Here is a 22569-nt window from a genome sequence, read left to right as displayed (position 1 = left end):
GAAATACTTTGTAGTTACTGCTAGATATAAAAGGGAAAGACTTGGTAGTTACTGCTAGATATAAAAGGGGAAAGACTTACAGCTAGATATAGTTACTGCTAGATATATAAAGATTAAAAGAGAAAGACTTGGCAGTTACTGCTAGATATAAAGGGAAAGTTACTGCTAGATATAAAAGAGAAAGACTTTAGTTACTGCTAGATTAAAAGAGAAAGACTTGGCAGTTACTGCTAGATATAAAAGAGAAAGACTTTGTAGTTACTACTAGATATAAAAGAGGAAGACTTGGTATTTACAATTACATATCAGAGAGGAAGACTCGGTATTTACTGCTAGATACACATGAGAAAGATTTGGTAGTTACTGCTTAATGCCTAGATACCAACAAAGTAATCTTTAGAATTCTGACATGAAACCCAAGCATCATTAAACAGTAAAGATGAAGCTGTTAAGTAAATTATGCAAGCATCCCAGCAGTCGCAGCTCTATAACTTAAATGGACCAGAAGTCCAATTCCAATGATTCTCCCTCCCTGTCACGACGAACAGCCTGGCCGGAATCGAACCTGAGCAATATGGTGAGAGGAGCCCTCGTGTGGAAGTGGGGAGGCGTTTACACAGACTCAGACACCATCTGCATTAGAAGCACGACCAAGTTCACTAACGCAGTGGGACTCTACAAAGACAATGGCGTCAACGGGGCAGTTCTGATTGGCCAGCCTCGTCACCAGGCATTCTGGATGCTCATGGAATACCTGAAGGAGAATTTCAAGGTACGATATATTGAATGAAAACTTTACAATTGCTGTCACTTGCGATATTGGTTTTAACCTCGTCAAAAAGAATTTGAGAGCATCATACAAACTAAATAATGTAAGATATAACTGGAGCAACAGAACTGCAGTGGTTAGACAGAAAATGCTGGCATAACTCCATCACACACATATATACACACAATTTTTGTATATTTCAATACTTTCATTTCTATATATATTCTAATTTTATTTCATTTTCATTATTTTATATCTTCATTTTTGCTTTTATTATTTATGATTTTGATTTCATATTTTGCTTATTAATAATCTTATTTTTACTTTTCTCTATTTTTATTATAACCTTTTTATTTTATTTTTACTTAGTTTATCATTTTTATTCTTATAAATATTTTTGTTCTTACGTTTTTTATTTTTATTTTATTTTCAGTCCTGCATATTTTAGATTATTTAAGATTTTAATCATTATTATTAGTATTATTACAATCCTCTATTCTATTGTTATCTTTTTTATATTTTTCCAATTTTATTGTCTTTATTTTGGTTTTCAGCTTTATTTTATCTTTATCATTTTATCTTTTATTATTATTATTTTATTATCTTTAATTTATACCTACTTCCGGTTTTACTTTTTATTTTCATTGTTCCCATGATTTTTAAGCTTATATTTCTTATTTTTTATCACTATTTTTATTTTCTATTTTACTTCTATAATTAGTACTTTTATCTGAATTTTATTCTTGTTATAATGCATTCATTTTTATTTTTATTGTTTTTTTTTGTTTCTTTTTCTTATTTCATTATTATTTATCAGTTTTGTTTTCATTAAAATTTGTAATAAAAAACTTTGTAGTAATTTTAATTATTTATTTTTTACTTTTTGGATTTTTCCTTTTGAAATGTGTCTTATTTTATTATTTTTATTTTAATGACTTTATCCTTTATTTTTAAAATGTTTTAGTCTTATTATTTTATCTTATGTCTGAATTTTTACTTTTTTATATTTATTTTTATTTTCATCTTTGTTTTATTATTAGTATTTCTGTTATTATTATTATTATTATTATTATTATTATTATTATTATTATTATTATTTACATTTTCATTCTTTCATCATTTATATTTCGTACCATTTTTATTATTTTTTCTCTTTTCATTATTTTCATCTTTGTTCTTATGAAATTTTTTACTTTTATTTTTTTAATTTTTTATTTTTTATTATTTCGATTTTTACTATATTCATTATGTTATATTTTTACTATATTCATTATGTTATACTATTTTTAATTTTAATTTCTTGTTCATATTAATATTTTCAAATTCATCATTGTTATATTCATTTGTTTCATTATTTTTTCTTTTTTTTTTTTGTCTTATTTAATTTTTCTATACATTTGTTATTACTTTTTCATTTCTCATGTCCTGTACGAAAAGAGAGTAGTGTTCAAAACCAAACTCGGTCCCAAAAGAGGAAAACTGACAGCATTTCTCAATATGCCGTTTAGGGACAGAGACCACCTCAGCTAATGAAACCTCCAGATTCGCATTTCTTTATCCATTTCCTTCCAATTAAGTTTTAAAACCAGGAATACAGATAAAGAACTGACTACTTATCTAATCTCCTACGGATCCTTATCAGTTTCCATCATTAAGAATGAAATTGTTTTGCAATCTAAGGACCCATTACTCCTTTTTAACAGGGCAACGTCTGGGGTCACAACGGGCCCGAAGCCATCACAAGAGTGATGAAGAAGTTGTGCAAAGGAGCCAGCTTCAGCAAGATTGCCAGCAACGAAGAGGGCTGCCAGAACATGTCCCTCCTCACAGCTAGGCACTTCTATCCTGTACCGTTCCAGCAACACAAAACCTTCATGCTTGAGAGAGAGGAGACGGACTTGGAGAAGGTAAACACCGATCGTAAAAGATGTTAACAAAGAATGCCCTTCAGTTTTTAATGCATTTATCTTTTTGTTGTTGCCTTCTTAATTGCTTCCATTCTCCTGTACGCCAAGTGAACTTATTGAACATCCGACCTTGTCGTTACTTCTGGGATATACACGTGTACCAGGAGGAAAACCTCAAAGCAGTTGCACTAAGAATCAATTGTTAGGAGAGGGTGGAAAGTAAGATGGAAAAAAGAGAATATGAAATGAGGTATAGTAAAAGAAACGAGAGGGGTTGCAGCTAGGGGCCGAAGGCACACTGCAAAGAACCTTAAGTAATGCCGACAGTGCATCGCACGAGGTGCACTTAGGGCACTACCCCTCTACGAGGCACTGAACTTATTGAGCATCCGACCTAGTCGTCACTTCCGGGATTTACACATTACACTCAACACCTCTCAATGATGACAATCTAATGAGGTCAACCCTGGTGCTGAGGGTCATATTTTGAAATACGGTCCCCCATTATTTAATCACGCAAGATATGAAAAAAGTATAACATTTTGCAGGAGCTCCACCAATTCCATCCCTCTCCAGATCCAATCAGCAATCAAACACCTTGAACCTATTCATGAACATTCATCAGCAAGCAATAAATCTTCATGGAAATGTACTTAAAGGGAAGGACAACAGTACCTGATTTATTTAGTCTGGTTATTAACATAACTCTAAAGAAATCAGGGTTATATCGCTGGTTTCCATGATCCCTCACGTCAAGGGTCAGATAACTTGGCAATAGTTGTATTTACACCTATCATTCGATAGTTATTTTTCCCCTTATTTTGTTCTTACACTGATGTATTCAACAGACGCACCCTTTCACCTACAGCCCTTTCATTTATCGTTACGTTTGTGCCACCTTTTTCTACCTTGATTACGTTTGTGCCACCTTTTTCTATACCTTGACTTCTCCTTTTGAAACTTTACACTGTTTCAGTTCTCTTTACACTACTACGAATACAGTGCAGATTACTATATAGTTTTTAGCATCAATATTACCTTTTTCCCCATTAATTTTCTTGTTAATAATCATACTCACTTCTGTGTGGAGACTATAGGACTAGCCACTTCATCCCTTGCATATACAGTATGTTTAAAACCTGAATGGAAAACTGAGAATAATCTAAAAAATAAAACTACCATGATCAAAGAAGCAAATACCAAATAAGAAATCGAAGGTAACTGTCCATGATAACATACTGTACGTTCCTACGCTATCCTAATTTCTCCAAAGGAAATATTGTACTGCCATTGATCAAGAAGAGATTTAATGCTGCTCGTAGGTTGAGTTCTTTGGGTTCTGATTAATACATTATTCATGTATAAAATGAGAGATGTGTTCAAAATCAAACTATATCCAAAAAGCAAAAGACTGACAGTATTTCCTATGTTGCTCTTCAGAAACAGAGACAACCACAGCTAACGCAAACCTCCAGTTTCTCATATTCTACCTTTATTTTATCAAATATGTTTAACAATAAAGAAAAACTCAAAGGAGCAACAATTCAGCCATAGCTTTCCTCGGTATACTAAGAGGTTTATCTTTTTCTTTACTAGGATGAGTAATAGAACGTGCCTGTGTTGGTTTAGTACTAAATATTACTCTACATGCTTCCGGTTGCTAGCATTATGACTTTTCCACTAAACGCAGTAGCAGTACGATACAAAATAGCATGGCAATCCCAGAAAAAACAAACTAAAGCTATAATATGTTTTGTTTTCTCCTCCACAGCTTTTCAAAGATTCATACGTCCTGCATTTCTGGAACAAGTTGACAAAGAAGGATCCAATCACAGTAGGAAGCAAGAGTATATTGGAAACTGCTGCAAAGAAGTTTTGTCCCGTTACGTACAGAGTTGCAACAATGCATTCTCATTTCTTTTAGAACCACTGGCCACAGTCATCTACGCCACTTGAAGAACAGAGCACACTTACTGCGTCTTGTAAACTTCTATAAAAGGTGGTTCTAATTGAGACTTTTATCATTCCTTGATATTTGCTGCAAGTTTTCTGTGTGTCTTTCCTTTATTCAATTTTCATTTTACCCCTGCCATGATTCCAACAGCAAAGATAAGAATATAAATAATATGAATTAAACATTTTAATCGAATACCTCAAAATTATCATCTTTACTATTAACAATAATATCTATTAATCCTAATAATAATAATAATAATAATAATAATAATAATAATAATAATAATAATAATAATAATAATAATAATAATAATAATAATAAAGTAGCAGCAGTAAATATGCCTAAGAGATATGCAATGAAACGAAATAAACTTTCAATCTCAACGGCAAAAAAGGTGAGAAGCAGTATCTAAACGAATAAGGCAAATCCTTTCCTTTCCTTTGGCAAACCCAAATGTATATAGTCTGCCAGAACCCATTCTTTCCTGTTAAATACCTTATAATGATCACTGGTTAAGATTCAAGATTGATGAGCACGTTAACAGACTGGCACGAACGAATCAAGCCAGATGAATGCGTACAAGAATAACAAGTGATTTCAACGACAGATATTCCTTACGACTATAGCCTATATAACCCTGGGAATAATTTCTTTTCAGTTTTCGTAAACTCACAAACCACCGGCGTAATCATTCAAAACCACCATAATTGCTTCTTAATTTTATCAGACCTAAGCGGAGTATTCATATTGGGTTTGTAAGATTCTCTGCCAAGAGTTATTCTCTGCGTCGTTCAGGAGTAACAAGTTTTTCCCAGAACCATCCACGAAAGTCACTTAAAGCTGGTTCCTAATTCTCCAGATCTGCTGAACAGCAGCACCAACATGCAGTAAATGGACCTCTGTCGCACTTCTCAGTTCCAGAGGACTTTTTTTATTTCTCAGTTCCAGAGGACTTTTATTCTTCAGTTCCAGAGGACTTTTCTTCTTCAGTTCCAGAGGACTTTTATTCTTCACACAGCTGGACTGCGGAACAGTTTCCCTGAGGATGTTGTGCAACTGGGCTCTCAAAAGTTCAAGCTAAGCTGCAATGCATTATTACCCTAAAACAATTCTCGTTGTATTTTAATAATCTACCTATAGTTTTACCTATTTATTTATTAATTTAATTTATCTTTTCTTTTAGAATAAGTGATTTCTTGCTGTGCTTCCTGTTACCTTCTGTTACTTCTTTCAAATGAACACCATATTCTTTGAAAGATTGAATTTCAAGTCAATGGCCGTTGTGGGATTGTTCCATATGAATGAATAATAATAATAATGATAACAGTAATAATGCACCCATTCCCATCTTCACAGCCATGGCACCAAAATGATTCAGGACGCGTAAATGAAAGTGAGAACGTGATGGGTGCCACCAAGAATATCAAAGATACAGAATCATCTTCACTCTGTCGTCCTGACAAGGAAACCAGAAACTTTTTAAGGGTTCTGTAAAACTCGTTCTTCATGATGGTTTGACTGATCGATTTTTCACTGTAAACTGGTATCATAATGACGAAAAGATACGCATTAAGATTTTCCCATCAAAATTCATTTATAAAAAAAAATTCTCATAATTATTATGCTCAAGGACATCTACGTTTTTACAGAAAGGCACGCTCCTCGCGGGCGCACACACGTATGTACTTACATACATACACACACTTATTTATATGTATACATATATATGCGTGTGTGTACGTGTGTATATATAGGCTATACATATATGTATATATAATATATGCACATTATATACATACATACATACATACATACATACATATATATATACATATATATATACATATATAATATATATATATAAATATATATATATATATATATATATATATATATATATATATATATATATATATATATATATATATATATATATATATATAACGTTCTTCAATCTCTAGTGAATTATATAATCCTTAATGAAATTTGGAGAACACTCTCTCCATCAAACCTAAGCATACTACTATAAATTAAATATATAATTTACTCTTCAAGTGAAATGAGAAGAAAGAAATTACCCTCTCCATTCCAGCCCCATAAGAGAATACAAAATTACAGAGTCCTAAAGATTAACCATTTAACAAGCAAATAATCTGCTTTCAACGTAATCACGCAGATGCTACTTTCAGCTGAAGATGAGTTAAAGGCCATGTGTCAATGGAACATGGCTAATTCTGAATGGTTTACATCGCTTTCCTGCCTTCTACGACGGAGACACCTTAGTAACCTACACGACTTTCTCGTTGTTATCAGGCAACGATATGAAATCTCTTATATCGTTGACAGACATTAAGAACGAGTCTATCCAGCAGTTAAATTTTTAGAATATTTTCGAGAGATGTTCCGCGCAAAGCCACAAGCTCTTTCCTTTGAAACTAAATGTGCGTGTGCTGATACACAACAAAATCAGGTTTTGACATTTTTACAACTTATCTTAAAAGAAAGCTATGAAACTCTCAGCCACGGCCCATGAAACTCTCAGCCGCGGCCCATGAAACTTTCATCCACGGCCCGGTGGTGGCCTGTGCTGTTGGCATCTATAGCGGTGCCAGACGCTTGATCATGGCTGACTTTAACCTTAAAGAAAATAAAAACTCCTGAGGCTAGAGGGCTGCAATTTGGTACGTTTGATGATTGAAGGGTGGATGATGAACATACCAATTTGCAGCCCTCTAGCCTCAGTAGTTTTTAAGATCTAAAGGCACACGTAAAGAGTGCGGACGGACAGAAAAATAGCAATCTCAAAAGTTTTCTTTTACAGAAAACTAAAAAAGCATTATAAACCTTCTCCAATTTATTGCTGTTTACGATAAAAATCTTCTAAAATGTGATATTACAAAACGATTTATAGAAGAATTTTTACCCTTTTCCTCCAGTTGTAATTGTCTTGATACTTAGTAGAAAAAGGTTATAATTCATGAAAAACAGAAGACGCAAGAGAATTCCAAATCGAGGCAGCAGAGAGACAAGACAGTCTTTGAACCACGTAACCCAAGGATTACTAATTTCCATTAGGGGTGGCCTGACAGGTATTACGAAGCCACCTGAGAGGAGGAAGACTCTCTCTCTCTCTCTCTCTCTCTCCAACAGAACAGGGTTTGAAATATTATCAGTAAAAAAAGAGAGAAGGGAACCACAATGTGACGGAGAAAGAGGCTCAAAGGATGAGGTGGAAGAGGGATTATTGATGAGATTTAAAAATGCCTTAGATTCAGTCCCATCACGGAAGCAGGCAAGACAAGAAACGCCTAAAAATGAGATAAACTTTTCACACATGGATAAATAATTCCACCATGAAGCCTAAACGACTGAGAATGAAAAAATCATTAATAGCATCTCAACGACATACCCAGTTTTTTAGAGCATGATTTAGCATTCAGAATATGAGTGAAAGGTTTCACTACAAGGGGTAGTGTCAGCATCACACCGCAGGCACTACTACAGGGCGTCTGTCGCGTCCCCTTGGCCCTTAGCTGCACCCACTTTTTAGCCTTTTATTTTACCTCCACTCCACTTCCTTTCTTCAGTCTTGCTGTACAATCTTTCTAACTATTACTTCTGAGTGCAGCTATGGGGTTTTCTCCCAGCTCCACCTTGAGATCCTTGTACCTCATCTCCTCTGTTTTCTGGATGTCTTTATCTTGCTGTCCAACCACTCCAACTCCCCTTTTTCACTGCCTTCATCGTTGAGTGGCTGAAAATGCTCTAGTGCGTGGCACGACAGCCTGAATTCCACAAAACCATAAATCGCTCACACGAGAGGCTTCATCAATTTTCTTTAAAATAACTGATCCGCCAGATGGAAGAGGATACACAAGAGAAACAAATAAACGAAACCTTAGAAGCACAGAATATGACTAAACTATGAAATCACCATCCAGATAAGCTTGTAAGATCATAGCTGACGCATGACGATGCGGCAATTTGAGAATGAGGCAAAACTATTGAGAGGCAAAAGGCAGACTTGAGGTCACTGCTAAAGTGAAGGAAAAGAGTAAATGAAGGAACAGAGCACTGAGAAACACCACGGTGATGTGTAAGGAACCAGATGTTTACGTCAATAGCATGACAGCCAGCCAGTCCTGTCCCATCGTCCAGTTGATGGTGGCGGAACCGAAACATTTAATTAGGAAGTGGAATAAATTGGGACATCCCTCGTTCTTAACGGCTTTTTACAGTTTGTCCGGCTATAGTTAAAGTGAACTGAACGCTCAGGGGATGCTTTGCATTTATTACAGATATACGTGATTCATATAGGAACAGAGGTACTGCAGAGTTTTCGAATATCCAAGGTGAGATAGCCTGGGTTTGGGCTTATCTCTATCCTGATGGTATTATTGCAATATTCATCTTCAGACAGCCTGTTTCTTAGTTCTTAGTTTATCGCGTAATTAGTCATACATTTCAAACGAACTTCACTATTGCAATCAAAATTTGTACAGATGAAAACCCAAATTCAATTGCTTATCTATAAAGTGCAAACACTGTATAGATACCACGAGAGAGAGAGAGAGAGAGAGAGAGAGAGAGAGAGAGAGAGAGAGAGAGAGAGAGAGAGAGAGAGAGAGAGAGAGCGCCAAAGGTCAGGAAAAGAGGCCCAGACTCAGTGCAGGTGCACGGCAGTGTTCAAACATCCCGTCCACACTCTTATCTGGACGCCTGTAGGACAGTCCAAGTGCAGTGGGTGTTAGTGAAGGTTTAATTCCTCCGAAGGATCGCCACTAGTGACGTTAATGGATCTCTGCGCTCTAGTGGTTTTACACAATAGTGGACTTACTGTGGATTTTACACAAAGAAGCAGCCCATCTAATCGTGTACAGCCACCAGCATTATGTGTTAATTGTGCAAATGAGCGTGCTTGCGCGTGATTATATACAAGGTCTTGCCATCCACGTTCCCTCAGAAAAGACGAAATTTTTCCCGTATTACATAATATATGAACAATATAAAACAATAACCTACCCAGCGTAACTGTAATTCATAAACCTTAAGTTATTAAGCTATGGAAAAAAATTAACACTAAAATTTTCTACAAACAAAAATGGAACTGAATTCTAACGAGAGGGGAGTCACAGTGTAAATACAAAAACAAATGCGTTGAGCACCATTATGTAATGACTCATAAATCACAAAAGAAAAATGTTCGTCAAGATAAGTGTTTAACGTGATTACCATGGCTACAAGTACTTCAGTCCCAACGAAATTTTTGGAATAAGTTTCGGGTTGAGGGCTCCAATGTGCTTGTGGATCACCTTAACAACTTGGTTCTGAATATTGTGATTATTTGTTAAATATGGAAAACTGGCAACCATAAGAAGTTTAAGAACACTGTAAGTAGGAATGGTAGGGGAAAATTTCTTATCAAGGACCCGGTGGATGATTTTGTAAATCAGTTTGGTTGGGAAGCAATTATTGTTAAAATACTGGATTAAAAATACAATTTCACTGTGAAAAGCGGCCCAGTTGGATGTTAAAGTAAAAGCTCTATGTACAAGTGTATAAATGGCATTAACTTTGAAATTAAAAAGCAAAAGCTATAAAAATTGGAGCCAAGACCCGTAAATGTTTTCTTCCTGTAAATGGTAGTATTAAAATGATCGTGCTCCTTCGAGACTAAAACATCTAAAAAAGCTAGCTTACCTTCATGTTCCTTTTCCAGGGTAAATTTAATGTTGCTGTGAAATTGACTGGCAAAGTGTAAAAAAGTCCAAAGGCAACACGTTTTGAAACATCAATCAAGTTAAATCATACAAGCAAAAGAAAAGTGAGACTATCGAAAGGAATAAGAAGCTATCGTTTAATAACTGTAATAAACCAATTATATCTTTAGGAAAAGTAGGGAACAGGAAGTTATAAGAATAAATTAAATTAAATCGTCTATAAGGATTTTATATGAAATTCCTTTACGTGACTGAACCTATACGGTGTTATAATATGATAACTGATAACTTAAAAAGGACTGTACAGTGCATAAAATTGTGAGACAAATCAAAGGTTTCTCGGTGCATTTGTGACAGTGAATTGTGAAATAAGATTAAACGGTATTATAAGAATAATTTAAAAAATAAGAAAATAATATTTTAATTAAAATGGTTATTGGGAAAGTGAAATATACTTCTATTTCTTGGATAACACTGGATTAAGCAGGGCAGTATTTCATGTACAACTGACTGGACATCAACTACCAAGAGCAACTCAAAGATGAAAATCAGACTTCACACCGTAACAACTATATTCATGTCGACAATAGGTAATGTATTCTAAAGAACTTGAATTATCTTAAATGCCAATAAAACAGTACAAGCGTCTATAATAATAAAATCTGGGTGGATCTTGTTTGTCCTCCCCGGGTGACAGTATTGGGAGACATGACACAGCCACCCACCCTCTGCAAACCGGTTTGTCCGCCCCGGGTGGGCGCGGAGTAGGTAGGGAATCGGGAGGGTAAGGGAGACACCAACCCTCCTCATGCAAACCTGTTTGTCCGCCCCAGGTGGAGGCGGGGTGGGTAGGGGAGACAGCAGCGCCGAGTTCCACCGCACGTAGCGCGCACTAATAAGCTCGTACTAGAATATCAGTGATGCCAAACAAATGTACTCAACTAAATTAATGTACTGAAACTTTCTAAAGTTTGCAAGAGTCTGAGACGGTGCCTGGGTTTGGAGAATATAAAAGAACAGCTATGCTAGGTGATCTAAACACAAAGATAGGTTACAGAAAAACAGACGATGTAGCTGGTAGATGTGAGATTCCTGGAGTTAATTAGAAGAGCCTTGTGGAAATCTGTGATTAGTATAAATGGAAGAGCAAGTTGATAGATGGAATGGTGAGAGGAGGGCTGAAACAACAGTTAACATATACTGTATAGAAGTTTACATTAAAGAGGAATAGGTAAAAATGTGGTGAGAAAAGTAATTAATTAAGAGAAGTGAAAATAGGTAAAGATGAATAAAAAATGGGTTGTGGTTACAGACATAGAGTGTGTGGGTATAGGAGCGTACAAAGAGGGAATATAATATTAAATGGTTGAATAAGGAAAAGAGAGACTTACGGAATGACAAACGAGATTATGATGGGCAACTGCATGATGGAACAGAAAACAATAAGTAGACATACATGAGAATGGACAGAGTATAAGAAGGAACCAAGAGGGAAAGAGAAGGTACATGATGAACATTCAGAATTTAATATGAGCAAGAACTTGAGAGAATAAATAGTCTTAAAAGAAATATATGAAGAAATAAAGCTTTCTGAACATATTTTGAAGCTCAGAATGGGAGGTGCAACAGAAGATGCTGTCGAAAGGGAATACAGTTTTATCCCGTTTATGTGAGTATATTTAAGATCTGTTGTATGTGGAGGATAAAAGAGAGGTATACCTGAACGACACAGAATAAAAGGGGTTACAACAACTTTGCAAATGCTTGAGGAAGTGACTGATGAGGATGTAAGGGTAACAACTAAGATATTGAAAAATGGAAAGACAATAGGACGTGATGAATTTCCAAGTAAGATACTACAGTGCGGTGGTAAAACTGTGACTGGGTAGCTGACCATGGTTTCTGAGGTATGTTTGGAAAAAGGTGAAGATGGCAGAAGAGACTAAGAATTACAGGAGTGCAATGTTACTTAGTCTACTAAGACGGAAAGATATATCACTGGATTTTAGTTGCAAAGGAAGACAAATGTCGAAGTATTCAGATTCCAGTGGCCCTACAGCACTTTGCCAAAGTCAAAGATGAGAAAAGGAGGGAGACTGTAAATCAACAATACATAAATATAGGGTCATCTTAAATTACACATCCAGGAATGGATGAAAAAAAAAAAACGTTACTTTTACACCCACAACGATAGGCTACACTCAGGGAAACCTACGGTAGACCTCCAGCATAAACATCGCTCTGTGAAATACACACCAAGCAAACTGTTCTGGTAATGCAAATATCACAAAAATAATGTCGCAGAGGTACAAACAATAGTGAACAAATAACGTAACACACTAACATTATTTTAATAAGAATAATTTCCATTCTGGACAATGCTGACACATTTAACAAAAAAATTTACGAGCCAGATAAATATTACCGTAAAGTACAAACCAGCCGAATCTTTTTTTTTGCATTGTTTTGCATTTTCAATACATTCAAGAGATTCAGTTACTAAATAATCTGCTTTATGATTCTCAACTTTCAAAGCCTGGTAACATAGAAATCATTTCAAAACTTTAATGTAACTAGTTTCTTATACCATTCAAATTTGATTCGTGAAAGTGAGAGATCATCAAATCCTACTATGACCTTTCAAGGATTGTTCAATTTAACTAAAAAGATGTTATGTCATTCGTCCTCACAGGAATTCTGACAGCGTGTGAGGATGGCTGGGTTGAGTTCCGAGAATGCTGTTATTTTTACTCTGGATTTAACAGCGACCCTAAGAAGAATGAGGAGAATAACCAAACCGTCACATCAATAAAAGCCTCCAGTGATACCCACTTGTCCTATGGTCACCCAGCTGTTATGAGTTACACAGAAGCACAGGCCGAATGTGCCAGGAAGGGAAGTCAGCTTCCTTCTCTGTCAACTACGGAAGAAATAGAATTCATTGACTCATTAATCGCAGAACCTAACAGTAAGTCTGCAGCAAAATCACAATCGTCAGAACATCACTGTCATAACCATCATCAGTGTCATTAGCACCATTTCATTGTCGTTTTTATCTCAAATACCATAAGTTATGATTATCATTTTCCTTACAGCACGAATGGTATCAACATAGTCATTTCATAATTTGGAATTCATACGTGTTGTAGTCAAGTCTCCAACTTTCGAGGCCAAGGTCGAGTCAGTCTCGACTGTTGGAATGCGAGCCTGTGTCCAACCTTAGGATTCAGTTGATACTCTCTCTCTAACACCTCAGATAGAAGCACATTCTGACCTTCCACTTAAACAATCCCTGTCCTTCTACCTCTGGTTAACCAGGTGTCTAAACATTCATTCTTCTCTCCCTAACATAACTAATACCAGATAATTTTTCTCTTTTGCTAAATGGACATTTCTTTTTAACATCAAGCTTTCCACAAACATAGGGTGGCGCCAGAGAAAAAACAATGCAATGGTCACCTCAATATTCGTATGATAATTGTTGAGTCGTGGGAGAACCCCTGCTGCATTAAAACTTCAACATTAGCCGTTTCATACGCCTGCACAAAAGGCTCATCAGCATCCCGTTGAACTCCCTATCTTGCGCACACTCTAGTGCTTCTGAATATTAGGGTAATTCCTTTCCAACACATTTTTCAAACAATATTCAACTATTTCCTGGTCTTCCTTTTCCCTTTCCTCAAAACATGAATCGTACGAGTAAACTCTTTTCACCAATGGTCATCAGTTCTTTCCTTATAATACTGACCCATCTTTTCACCTACATTAACCTTTTTACCACTTCTTTGGCTCTCCAGTATTATTCTCACCCTTTCAATTCTTATTTCGCTACATATGCTACTTGAGCAGCTTAGTTCAATAGCTTCAGCCCTTTCCCCCATTCACATTCAACATCCACACTTCACTTCCATAAACGAGAATTGTGTAAAAAATCCCACCATACAATCCCAACTTGGCTTTCACGCACAGCTCAAAAGTCTCCTCCTAATATCTTGCATGCGCCGTTACCTTTCTTGATACGTATTCTAAAAACTAACTCAAATCATCTGCTTCCATTCTTCCACCGTCCATATCGTTATTCATTCCTCCATCTTCCTGGTACCCCAGTACCTTCACAACCTTAATATTGGTTGCAGTTACTCTCACTTTTCCCAGCTCGCAAACACTCAACTCTTTTGCCTTTTTTTAAAGTTACTTTTCACTGTCTCCAATCGGTACACCATCATATGCAAATATCAGCAATTTCACGCTGTTTGCGGTTCATTTTCTTATCACATAAGTTGCACCTGTGTTTACTGTCCTTTCTCCGATTTCCCATACTGCGTCCATAAAGATATTGACCAGCCATGGGAACATTGCACAACTTTGTCTCAAACCCACTTTCACAACACACCGGTCACTCTCCCATACACATATTTGCAACTTACTGTCTTTTATCTCACAACTTTGCCGCATCATAATGGTAGTGAACAGCCACAGAAACTTTACACGCCCTTGTCTCAGATCCAGTTTTACAGGAAATCAGTCACTTTTCTGCTAGAAAATTTTAACATAAACACATAACTTCCATAGTACTATTATAAAAAAAAAAGTTACTCAGTCTCAGTAGACATTCATACCTTCTATATCACCCACTCTCAACACCCTCCACATTTCAGCCATAAGCTTTATCAAGGTCCATATCTGCTAAATACAGCTTTTTCTCTCAAACCTGTCATATATCTGCTTCATTACAAACACTTCAGCCATACCATTTTTCTCTGTCAGCCCTTCTGTTATCTCATACTTTCTCAATCAAAATCCTACCATACACCTCAATGTCATGCCCCCATAATTCTTACAGTCACCTCTATAACATGTTCCTTAATACACTGAAACGATTATTCCTTTCCCTCATCCTACGGAACCTTTCTTTCATCCACACATACACTGCACATCCTGGTCAGCCAACAGATCACACTCTAACTGCTGAAATACCTAACTTGTAGTTTCAGCAAACCCTGTCGTCTCTGGATTCTTCATCCTCCAAACTGGCATTCCCACCTCCTCCACAGTTACTTCCATAAATAATCTCCACCACATACTAACCCTTTCCACTCTTGTTGCTAATTTGCTCCTCCTTTAATCTATCCTCCGCATTCAACAAATCTTTCAATACTACATCCATCGAATCAGAACTCTTTCATTTTAGCTAGCCTCTCTTCATTAACCACCGTGATTCTGAGGTCAACTTGTTCATTAAGCTTTTTCTTTGTTTACTCCCCTGAAGAATCATTTGTATTCCCCCGAAAAGTTTTGTTCACTTACTCCCTCTATTTTTATTTCTATCCTTGTTTTTCTTTCGCTTATTAACTTACTCCATCCCTCTTACGCCTGCGCATGCTCTCTTCTGTCATACAACTACCCCTCAAATAATCTGTGTTTTTCTTTGCAGAAACTTTTATACCATCCTACCAATTGAGTCTACACTCCCTCTTCCTACCCTCCATGTTGTCCCTGTAACCCCAACATGGAATTATACAGACTCCCCAACCACGCCTTTAGCCATCATGCCCTTCCCCTCTGCAACTTATATAAAAGAAACCAAGCATAGATTTATACTCTCCAAAAAAGACTGTCTTTCACTCTTTTTTTTTTTAATTCCCGGACCATATACATTCACAATAACAACTTTTACCCTTACGATCCTTAAACTCACACATTTGTACTTTTTCACCCATCCACAGCATATCCTGACAATGCAAATGCTAAATTCCTTTCAGCTACCCCAGGCACACTTAATGAATATACAACAGATGTCTAAAATGTCGTTAAAAACGAAAAAAAGGGGTTTTGATACATCTCTCTCTCTCTCTCTCTCTCTCTCTATATATATATATATATATATATATATATATATATATATATATATATATATATATATATATATATATATATATGATATATATATAATCAATATATATATATGATGAAGCTAATCAACACACAGCACGTTTCACAGAAATGAATTTCTGACTCGCATCGGGCAGAAACCCAGTCTCTGAGAGACTGAGGTTCGATCCCGATGTGAGCCAGAAAAATCTACATATACAGTAGTATATATATATATATATATATATATATGTATATATATATATATATATATATATATATATATATATATATATATATATATATATATATATATATTTAACATGCACAGATACGTAAAAATTACGACAGAGAGTTCTTGATCTACAGATGCTCTACAGTGGCGTAGCTGGCATTCCATCGGTTGGGGGGGAGCCCCTAGGTGGGGCCAAGATATTTTTTGGGGACCCAAAGAAAATTACACAAAACTAATGTACCAAATCCGTAGTTAGTAAAATATACTATTCTCTAATGTATATATCCATGTGAATGAAGGAAAATAATAGTATTATTAATTAATAAACCTGTATTTGAAATTAAAGAGCTCAGTTTTCAATTAATTTTCAACTCTTACTATATGCAAATGTATCAATACTATAAGGGTTAAAGTTTAGCTACAAAGTGAATTTCAACGGGAGGCAGTGGGGGGGGGGCATGCATCTGACTGGGGTGGCCCGGGCACCCCCTGGCCCCCATAGCGACGTCACTGATGCCCTATTTTCAACCTGAAGACGGATATTTAATAACCAACGGTATTTTCATAAAAAAACTGAATAAACTTTAATACTCATCAGACACTGCAACGTATACGAATAAGTAAAATGCTATGAAAAACTTAATAAATTAATCTTTGATAGGTATTGTATGGATTGGGAATACATTCGAGGCCCTAAACGGCAGAGGTGAGGACAGACAGGAACGCCATTCAAAGAAACTGCAACTTTCTTCCACCATGGACAAGACTGGTAAGCTATAACCGATCAGAATCTGTGTAACCTGCACAATTGAATGAGAGGATACAAATATATAAAAGTGTGTTCATGCATGTAAACATTTCTGAGTGAGATGATTTTTTGCAAGTAGGGAAACACTAGATAAGGAGACTTGAGGTCCTCAACTGTCATATATCCTTAAACGTTTTACAGCAGCCTCCAGTCCAGAAAGATCTTGCGCTTTCATGAGCTCAACTAGGAAGAGGATTACCTTCACAGACATCTGTGAGAAGCAACACTTCTATATATGTAAGAAACCAAAGCAGCGAGGCAGAGAGGTGAGATTCAGTTGTGTATATAAAATAAAATTAATATTATTTACCTCTTCTACAGGCTACAGCAGAAAACAAATCAATAAAATTAAGAAAACCACGATAGCGGCTTTTTCAAAATGGACCGTTGAATATATAGGCGTGGTATAAGGTTGTATATTCTATTTCTCAACACTACCTTATCATCTGTTTTTCTTTTGTTCTAGAACAAATCTAGACAGAAAAGATATGACCCAAATCCTCTATTAGGCTATGAACAGAGGATAAGGTTTGCTCCTCACTCTGACGGACATGGTTTTCAACATCCGTTCTTCAGGAGACCGCCACTGTTTCAGTCCAGGTTCTCCAGCCCTTTTGCGCGCCATCCGATAGAAGAAGAGGAATCCCCAAACATATTTCAGCCAAGAGTGACAACCAAACCACCGCTTATTCTCCCACTTCTGCAAAACGTCCAGCACCGGTTAGGCCTACTGAGACCTGGTAAGGGGAACCCATTAGCTTTAGAGGAACCTGCCAGGACTCTAGGCTTTAATCCTCTCCTAAGTGATGAACCAAGAGCAGCCTCAAAAGAGAAAGACTCAGTACTTATCAACCCATCTGCTACTTTGCTGGACAGGCCACAACCTCAAGGACTAGGCTCAGAGAGTGAGCATACAACAAACACTTCAACATCTACACACACAGCCCAAACACCGTCATCACCGACTGAAGCAAAGGCAACCCTGACTTTAAAGAAGCAATCTCAGATCACTACATCAAGGGGCAGTACATGTCGAGAGGTAAGCATTCCCACACTCATAAGTTTCCTACGTAATGAATCCACCATCAAATACTAGCATTAATTTCCCCCTTACATTCTCTGTGAAATATTGGCTTCAAATGCAATCACCCTGCACGTGTTATCTTTTTCCTACTGAGTAACTTGGTCATTTCTTTCAAGGATGAAGCCTTCTATAGCACTTCATGTTATGCTATGCCTGACCCTATGCACAAATTCGACTTTGAAAGCGCTTTCCTGTCGTGCCAGGAGAATAACGGCAAACTTATCATCATCAACAACGAGTAAGTATAACTTACGTATTCATCATAATGAAATAATGTTTATATACAGTATATATATATATATATATATATATATATATATATATATATATATATATATATATATATATATACGATGTTGACTGTGAGAAATTTACTAGATTTTTTATTAGATTTCGAAACCAATGAAAACGCTCCTTCATTGAGAGTACGACTAATTGTCAATCAACAGAAGAGTTAACTTTCACAGATGATTCACAAATACCTTTAACAAGCTTGCACATTATACACGTAGTGATAAAATGGAAACGGAATACTCAAGTAATATATGTTTCCCTCTTAAGATAACAATTAAATACATTAAATTTGTTTTGATATTAAATGGTGAACTAATAAAGATAAATAGTTTTCTGGAAATAAAGTAACAGATGAATATCAAAATTTCACAGAATATCATCTATTCTACCTCAAATACTGACAAGTAGAACAAGTTGCAGGAAAGAGCCTTGGACAGCGTTTGCAGAAATCTGTATTTCATTATCGATTTTTATCGTTGAGAATGAAAGCTTGGTGAAAGTAATGAGCAATTTGTTAGCTTAAGAGGACAACATCTACACTGCACTGAATGAGTCGTGTAATGTAATGCTCAAGAGTTTATCCTTAGCTGTTTTCCTCATTGTTTTCAAACAATCTTCCAGTGAGGAGCGACCATACTGTGTTGCCTGGAATCTTAGACATGTCTGCAAATGCTTACTGTGAGTTACATAGACGTTGTGCAAGGCTCTTTCCTGCAACTTGTTCTACTTGTCAGTATTTGAGGTAGTATAAAGGACATTCTGTGAAAATTTAATATTCATCTGTTACTTTATTTCCAGAAGATTATTTATCTTTATTAGTTCACCATTCAATATCAAAACAAATTTAATGTATTTAATTGTTATCTTAACAAGGAAACATATATTACTTGAGTATTCCGTTTCCATTACATCACTACGTGCATAATGTGCAAGCTTGTTAAAAGTATTTTTGAATCATCTGCGAAAGTAAACTCTTCAGTTAATCGACAATTAGTCTTACTCTGAATGAAGGAGCGTTTTCATTGGTTTCGAAATCTAATAAAAAGATCTCGTAAATTCTCACAGTCAAAGTGTTTAACAGCCATGAAAAAATACGCCATCATGAAACTGGGTCGTACATGTATTACAAATTTCTAGTCAGAATACAGCAATTACTTCGACACTTCACGTAAAGTGACCTATTACTTTTTTCTGTAACTTTCAACAAACGACTCCTAAGCCGTAAGTCCCTATAAGTAGGGAAAGATCCCAAAACAGGAAAGTGATAGTTCTCAATTTACTGCTAGAGATGCATGTTCTGTCACGCCTATATATACAAGAGATCTGTATTCATTTCCAAACACTCTATGATTCGGTAAAAATACAATAATTCCTAATAACAGCAGATGCTCAGAATTACATAATTTTAATGATTGCAGTTTGTTATTTGAACAGCTAATTGAAAGTAAATACTCTGAAAACTTGTAAAAGCTTCCTTCACTATCATCAAATAACGTAAATAGCAGTGTTGAATACAGCAATATGCAGAAATACAACTAGGTTATGTAACATGCAAAAGGGTACACAGCTTCAAACTCCACGTAGCTCATGAGATATTATTACATGTAGATAAAGCGTGATTTTTTTATGCCTTGACTGTGACGTTCATGCCAAATGACTGATTAATTATGTCTATTAAAACTGGCGTCACAACATCTAGGTTATTGACGCCGTAACAAATTTAAACATAAATCTACAAATAAACAAATGTTAATAAGAATTTCATATAAAAATATCTAAAAATATGTATGTACATAATCATATCAATACTTAGATATATTTTATATGTATAATCTAAATTTCGTTGAGGAGGCACGCCTCCCACATAAAGATATAGAACTGGTCTATATGACAATCCTCCCCGAGAACTGTAGCTAGAATGAAATGACCTCTGTCACGCCTCACGGACAGGAACCTATCTGTGACAAAGTGAAAAACTCTTCCACAGTTAAGAGATGTACACTGCCCATAACCTGCGTCTTCCTTGGATGAATTTAATATATAGTTTAAAACCTCAATCTTCTGGGTACGAATATTAAATCTGCCTAATGTTTCTCTGACTAAAAACTGAAATGTCTAAAAAGTCACTGAATAATTAACACTTACCATAACTGGCTTTTCAGAACTGACGATCATCGACTCTGAAAAGAAAACTTTGTTAGATTCTTCAAAAGAAAACCGGGACTATACAACTGCATGCCAGAAAGTGACAAACTAACTCTAAGAGAGAAATACACCACTGTGAAGAGTGATATCTAAGAATGAGTGTTTCAGGATGATACATTGTTCAGAAGTCACCATGATGCAATCAAGTGGAACACTGTGCACATCAATTATATATACATACATACGTACATATACTGTATATATATTATATATATACTGTATATATTATATATATATATATATATATATATATATATATATATATATATATATATATATATATATATATATAAACGTATGGATATGTATACATATGTGTGTGTGTAAGCAAGGGCAAGCATATGGAAGTAAAAAGAGTATGTGAAGAATGAGCAAGAGTGTAGGCACAGGAAGTACAAACAGCAAGTGGTGTGATGAGGAAATGAGAAATTCAGCGCAGAGAAAGAGAGATTATTTGAGGTACAACTGCATGACAAAAAGTATCCTGTACAATGTTACAGGAGGATGCTCTCAAGAGGAAAGTGAGAGAGCAAGTAATGAAGACTGAGGGGTGAATATGAACAACTGCTTTTATGAGATGAAAAAGGTTAATGAAATGAATTTCAGAATAAAAGTTACAGATGGAGAGACGCTGACTAATGTTAATGTAGTCCTATGTCGATGGAATGAATATTTTGAAAATTTGGAATGTGGAAGGAAGGTAGAAAAGTGGCAGAGCTGAATGGTGTGGGAATGAAAGGTATTGGTGTAAATTTGAGAATGTTGGTGGTAGTGGCCAAGTGAGGATATAAGGAGGCCAGTTGAGAGTTGGAAGAATGACATGATTCTAGGAGTTGATACGATTATGAGTGAAGTGGTGTCATATGGTGGTGAAAATGAGACTGAATGGCTGACCCAGGTGTGTAAAGTATAGCTGGCTGAGGGAAAGGTTCCGAAGGCTGAGTGAGAGGAATAAGTGTTCCTTTGCTTAAAGAATTACAAAGAATGATATTACTGGGTAGGAATAAGTAGGATTATGATAGATAAAGTAAGACATGGGCAGAATGATTGCTAAGGGAATAACAAGGAAGAGGGTATCTGGATCAAATATTTGTTATTAGACAGTTATGCGAGAAGTGTCAGTTTAAAGGGAAAAATGAAAAATGAAACATTATAATATAGAAAGACCTGGATAAAGTTTACGACAGTACTGATAAAGAGGGAATATGGACGGTGCTGAGAATGTATAGTCAGGAAGACAGACTGTTGGGAGTATGCAAAAGTTTTCGTGACTGACAAATGTTAACATATATGTGCTGAAGAACGGAAGCTGCTGATCCATATATGTACTCATAAGTAAACGTACCGAATGATGGTATTGTGTCAGGAAAGGAGAGTCAAAAAGCAGGTGGAGCAGAGAAGGTAACTGGGTTTGTGTAAATTATTTGGGAGCGACTTGGATTGTTTGTGGTAGCAAAAGTTGATATGTATGAAATGATAGTTGAGCCATCTCTCCTTTTTGGGAGTTAGGTTGTGAATGCTGGATGTAAAGGATGAAGCTGTTCCTGATAAAGTGTCAACAAAGTTCAAGTTTATGGATGTGGATGGATGAATTAAGTGTTTTGAAAGGAAATGAGCACACAGAAAGAATGAAGGATCATAGACTGGTGAAAAAAGTGCATAATTAAAGTGTTAAGTGCGGGAAGGAGAGGATTACTTTAGGGGGTATTGGAGAGGTGG

General features: G+C 35.9%; 3 protein-coding genes across 8 annotated transcripts in view; 2 read left to right on the top strand and 1 right to left on the bottom strand.

Moving 5' to 3' along the window:
* Nucleotides 1-4706, top strand: part of LOC136852533 (lactosylceramide 4-alpha-galactosyltransferase-like) — a 30068-nt gene extending 25362 nt beyond the window's left edge. The window contains exons 6-8 of the mRNA XM_067127259.1: nt 549-772; nt 2473-2676; nt 4448-4706. Of these exons, the coding sequence (XP_066983360.1) occupies nt 549-772; nt 2473-2676; nt 4448-4600 (581 nt within the window). The 3' untranslated portion in view covers nt 4601-4706. The remainder of the gene's footprint in view (nt 1-548; nt 773-2472; nt 2677-4447) is intronic.
* LOC136852531 (1,5-anhydro-D-fructose reductase-like) overlaps nt 1-22569 on the bottom strand; it is a 149209-nt gene that overhangs the window by 75409 nt on the left and 51231 nt on the right. For all 6 annotated transcript variants that reach the window (XM_067127254.1, XM_067127252.1, XM_067127255.1 and 3 more), the window contains one exon: nt 20791-20825. The gene's annotated coding sequence lies outside the window, so the exon portion shown is untranslated. The remainder of the gene's footprint in view (nt 1-20790; nt 20826-22569) is intronic.
* Nucleotides 10353-22569, top strand: part of LOC136852217 (macrophage mannose receptor 1-like) — a 45448-nt gene continuing 33231 nt past the window's right edge. Inside the window, exons 1-6 of the mRNA XM_067126665.1 lie at nt 10353-10943; nt 13046-13321; nt 17121-17228; nt 17409-17533; nt 17734-18306; nt 18468-18589. Coding sequence (XP_066982766.1) covers nt 10895-10943; nt 13046-13321; nt 17121-17228; nt 17409-17533; nt 17734-18306; nt 18468-18589 — 1253 coding nt within the window. The 5' untranslated portion in view covers nt 10353-10894. The remainder of the gene's footprint in view (nt 10944-13045; nt 13322-17120; nt 17229-17408; nt 17534-17733; nt 18307-18467; nt 18590-22569) is intronic.

This window comes from Macrobrachium rosenbergii, chromosome 25 (genome assembly GCF_040412425.1).
Source record: "Macrobrachium rosenbergii isolate ZJJX-2024 chromosome 25, ASM4041242v1, whole genome shotgun sequence".
NCBI classification, from domain to species: Eukaryota; Metazoa; Arthropoda; class Malacostraca; order Decapoda; family Palaemonidae; genus Macrobrachium; species Macrobrachium rosenbergii.
The sequence above is the reverse complement of the archived record's forward strand: the minus strand, read 5'-3'. Positions and strand labels throughout refer to the sequence as shown.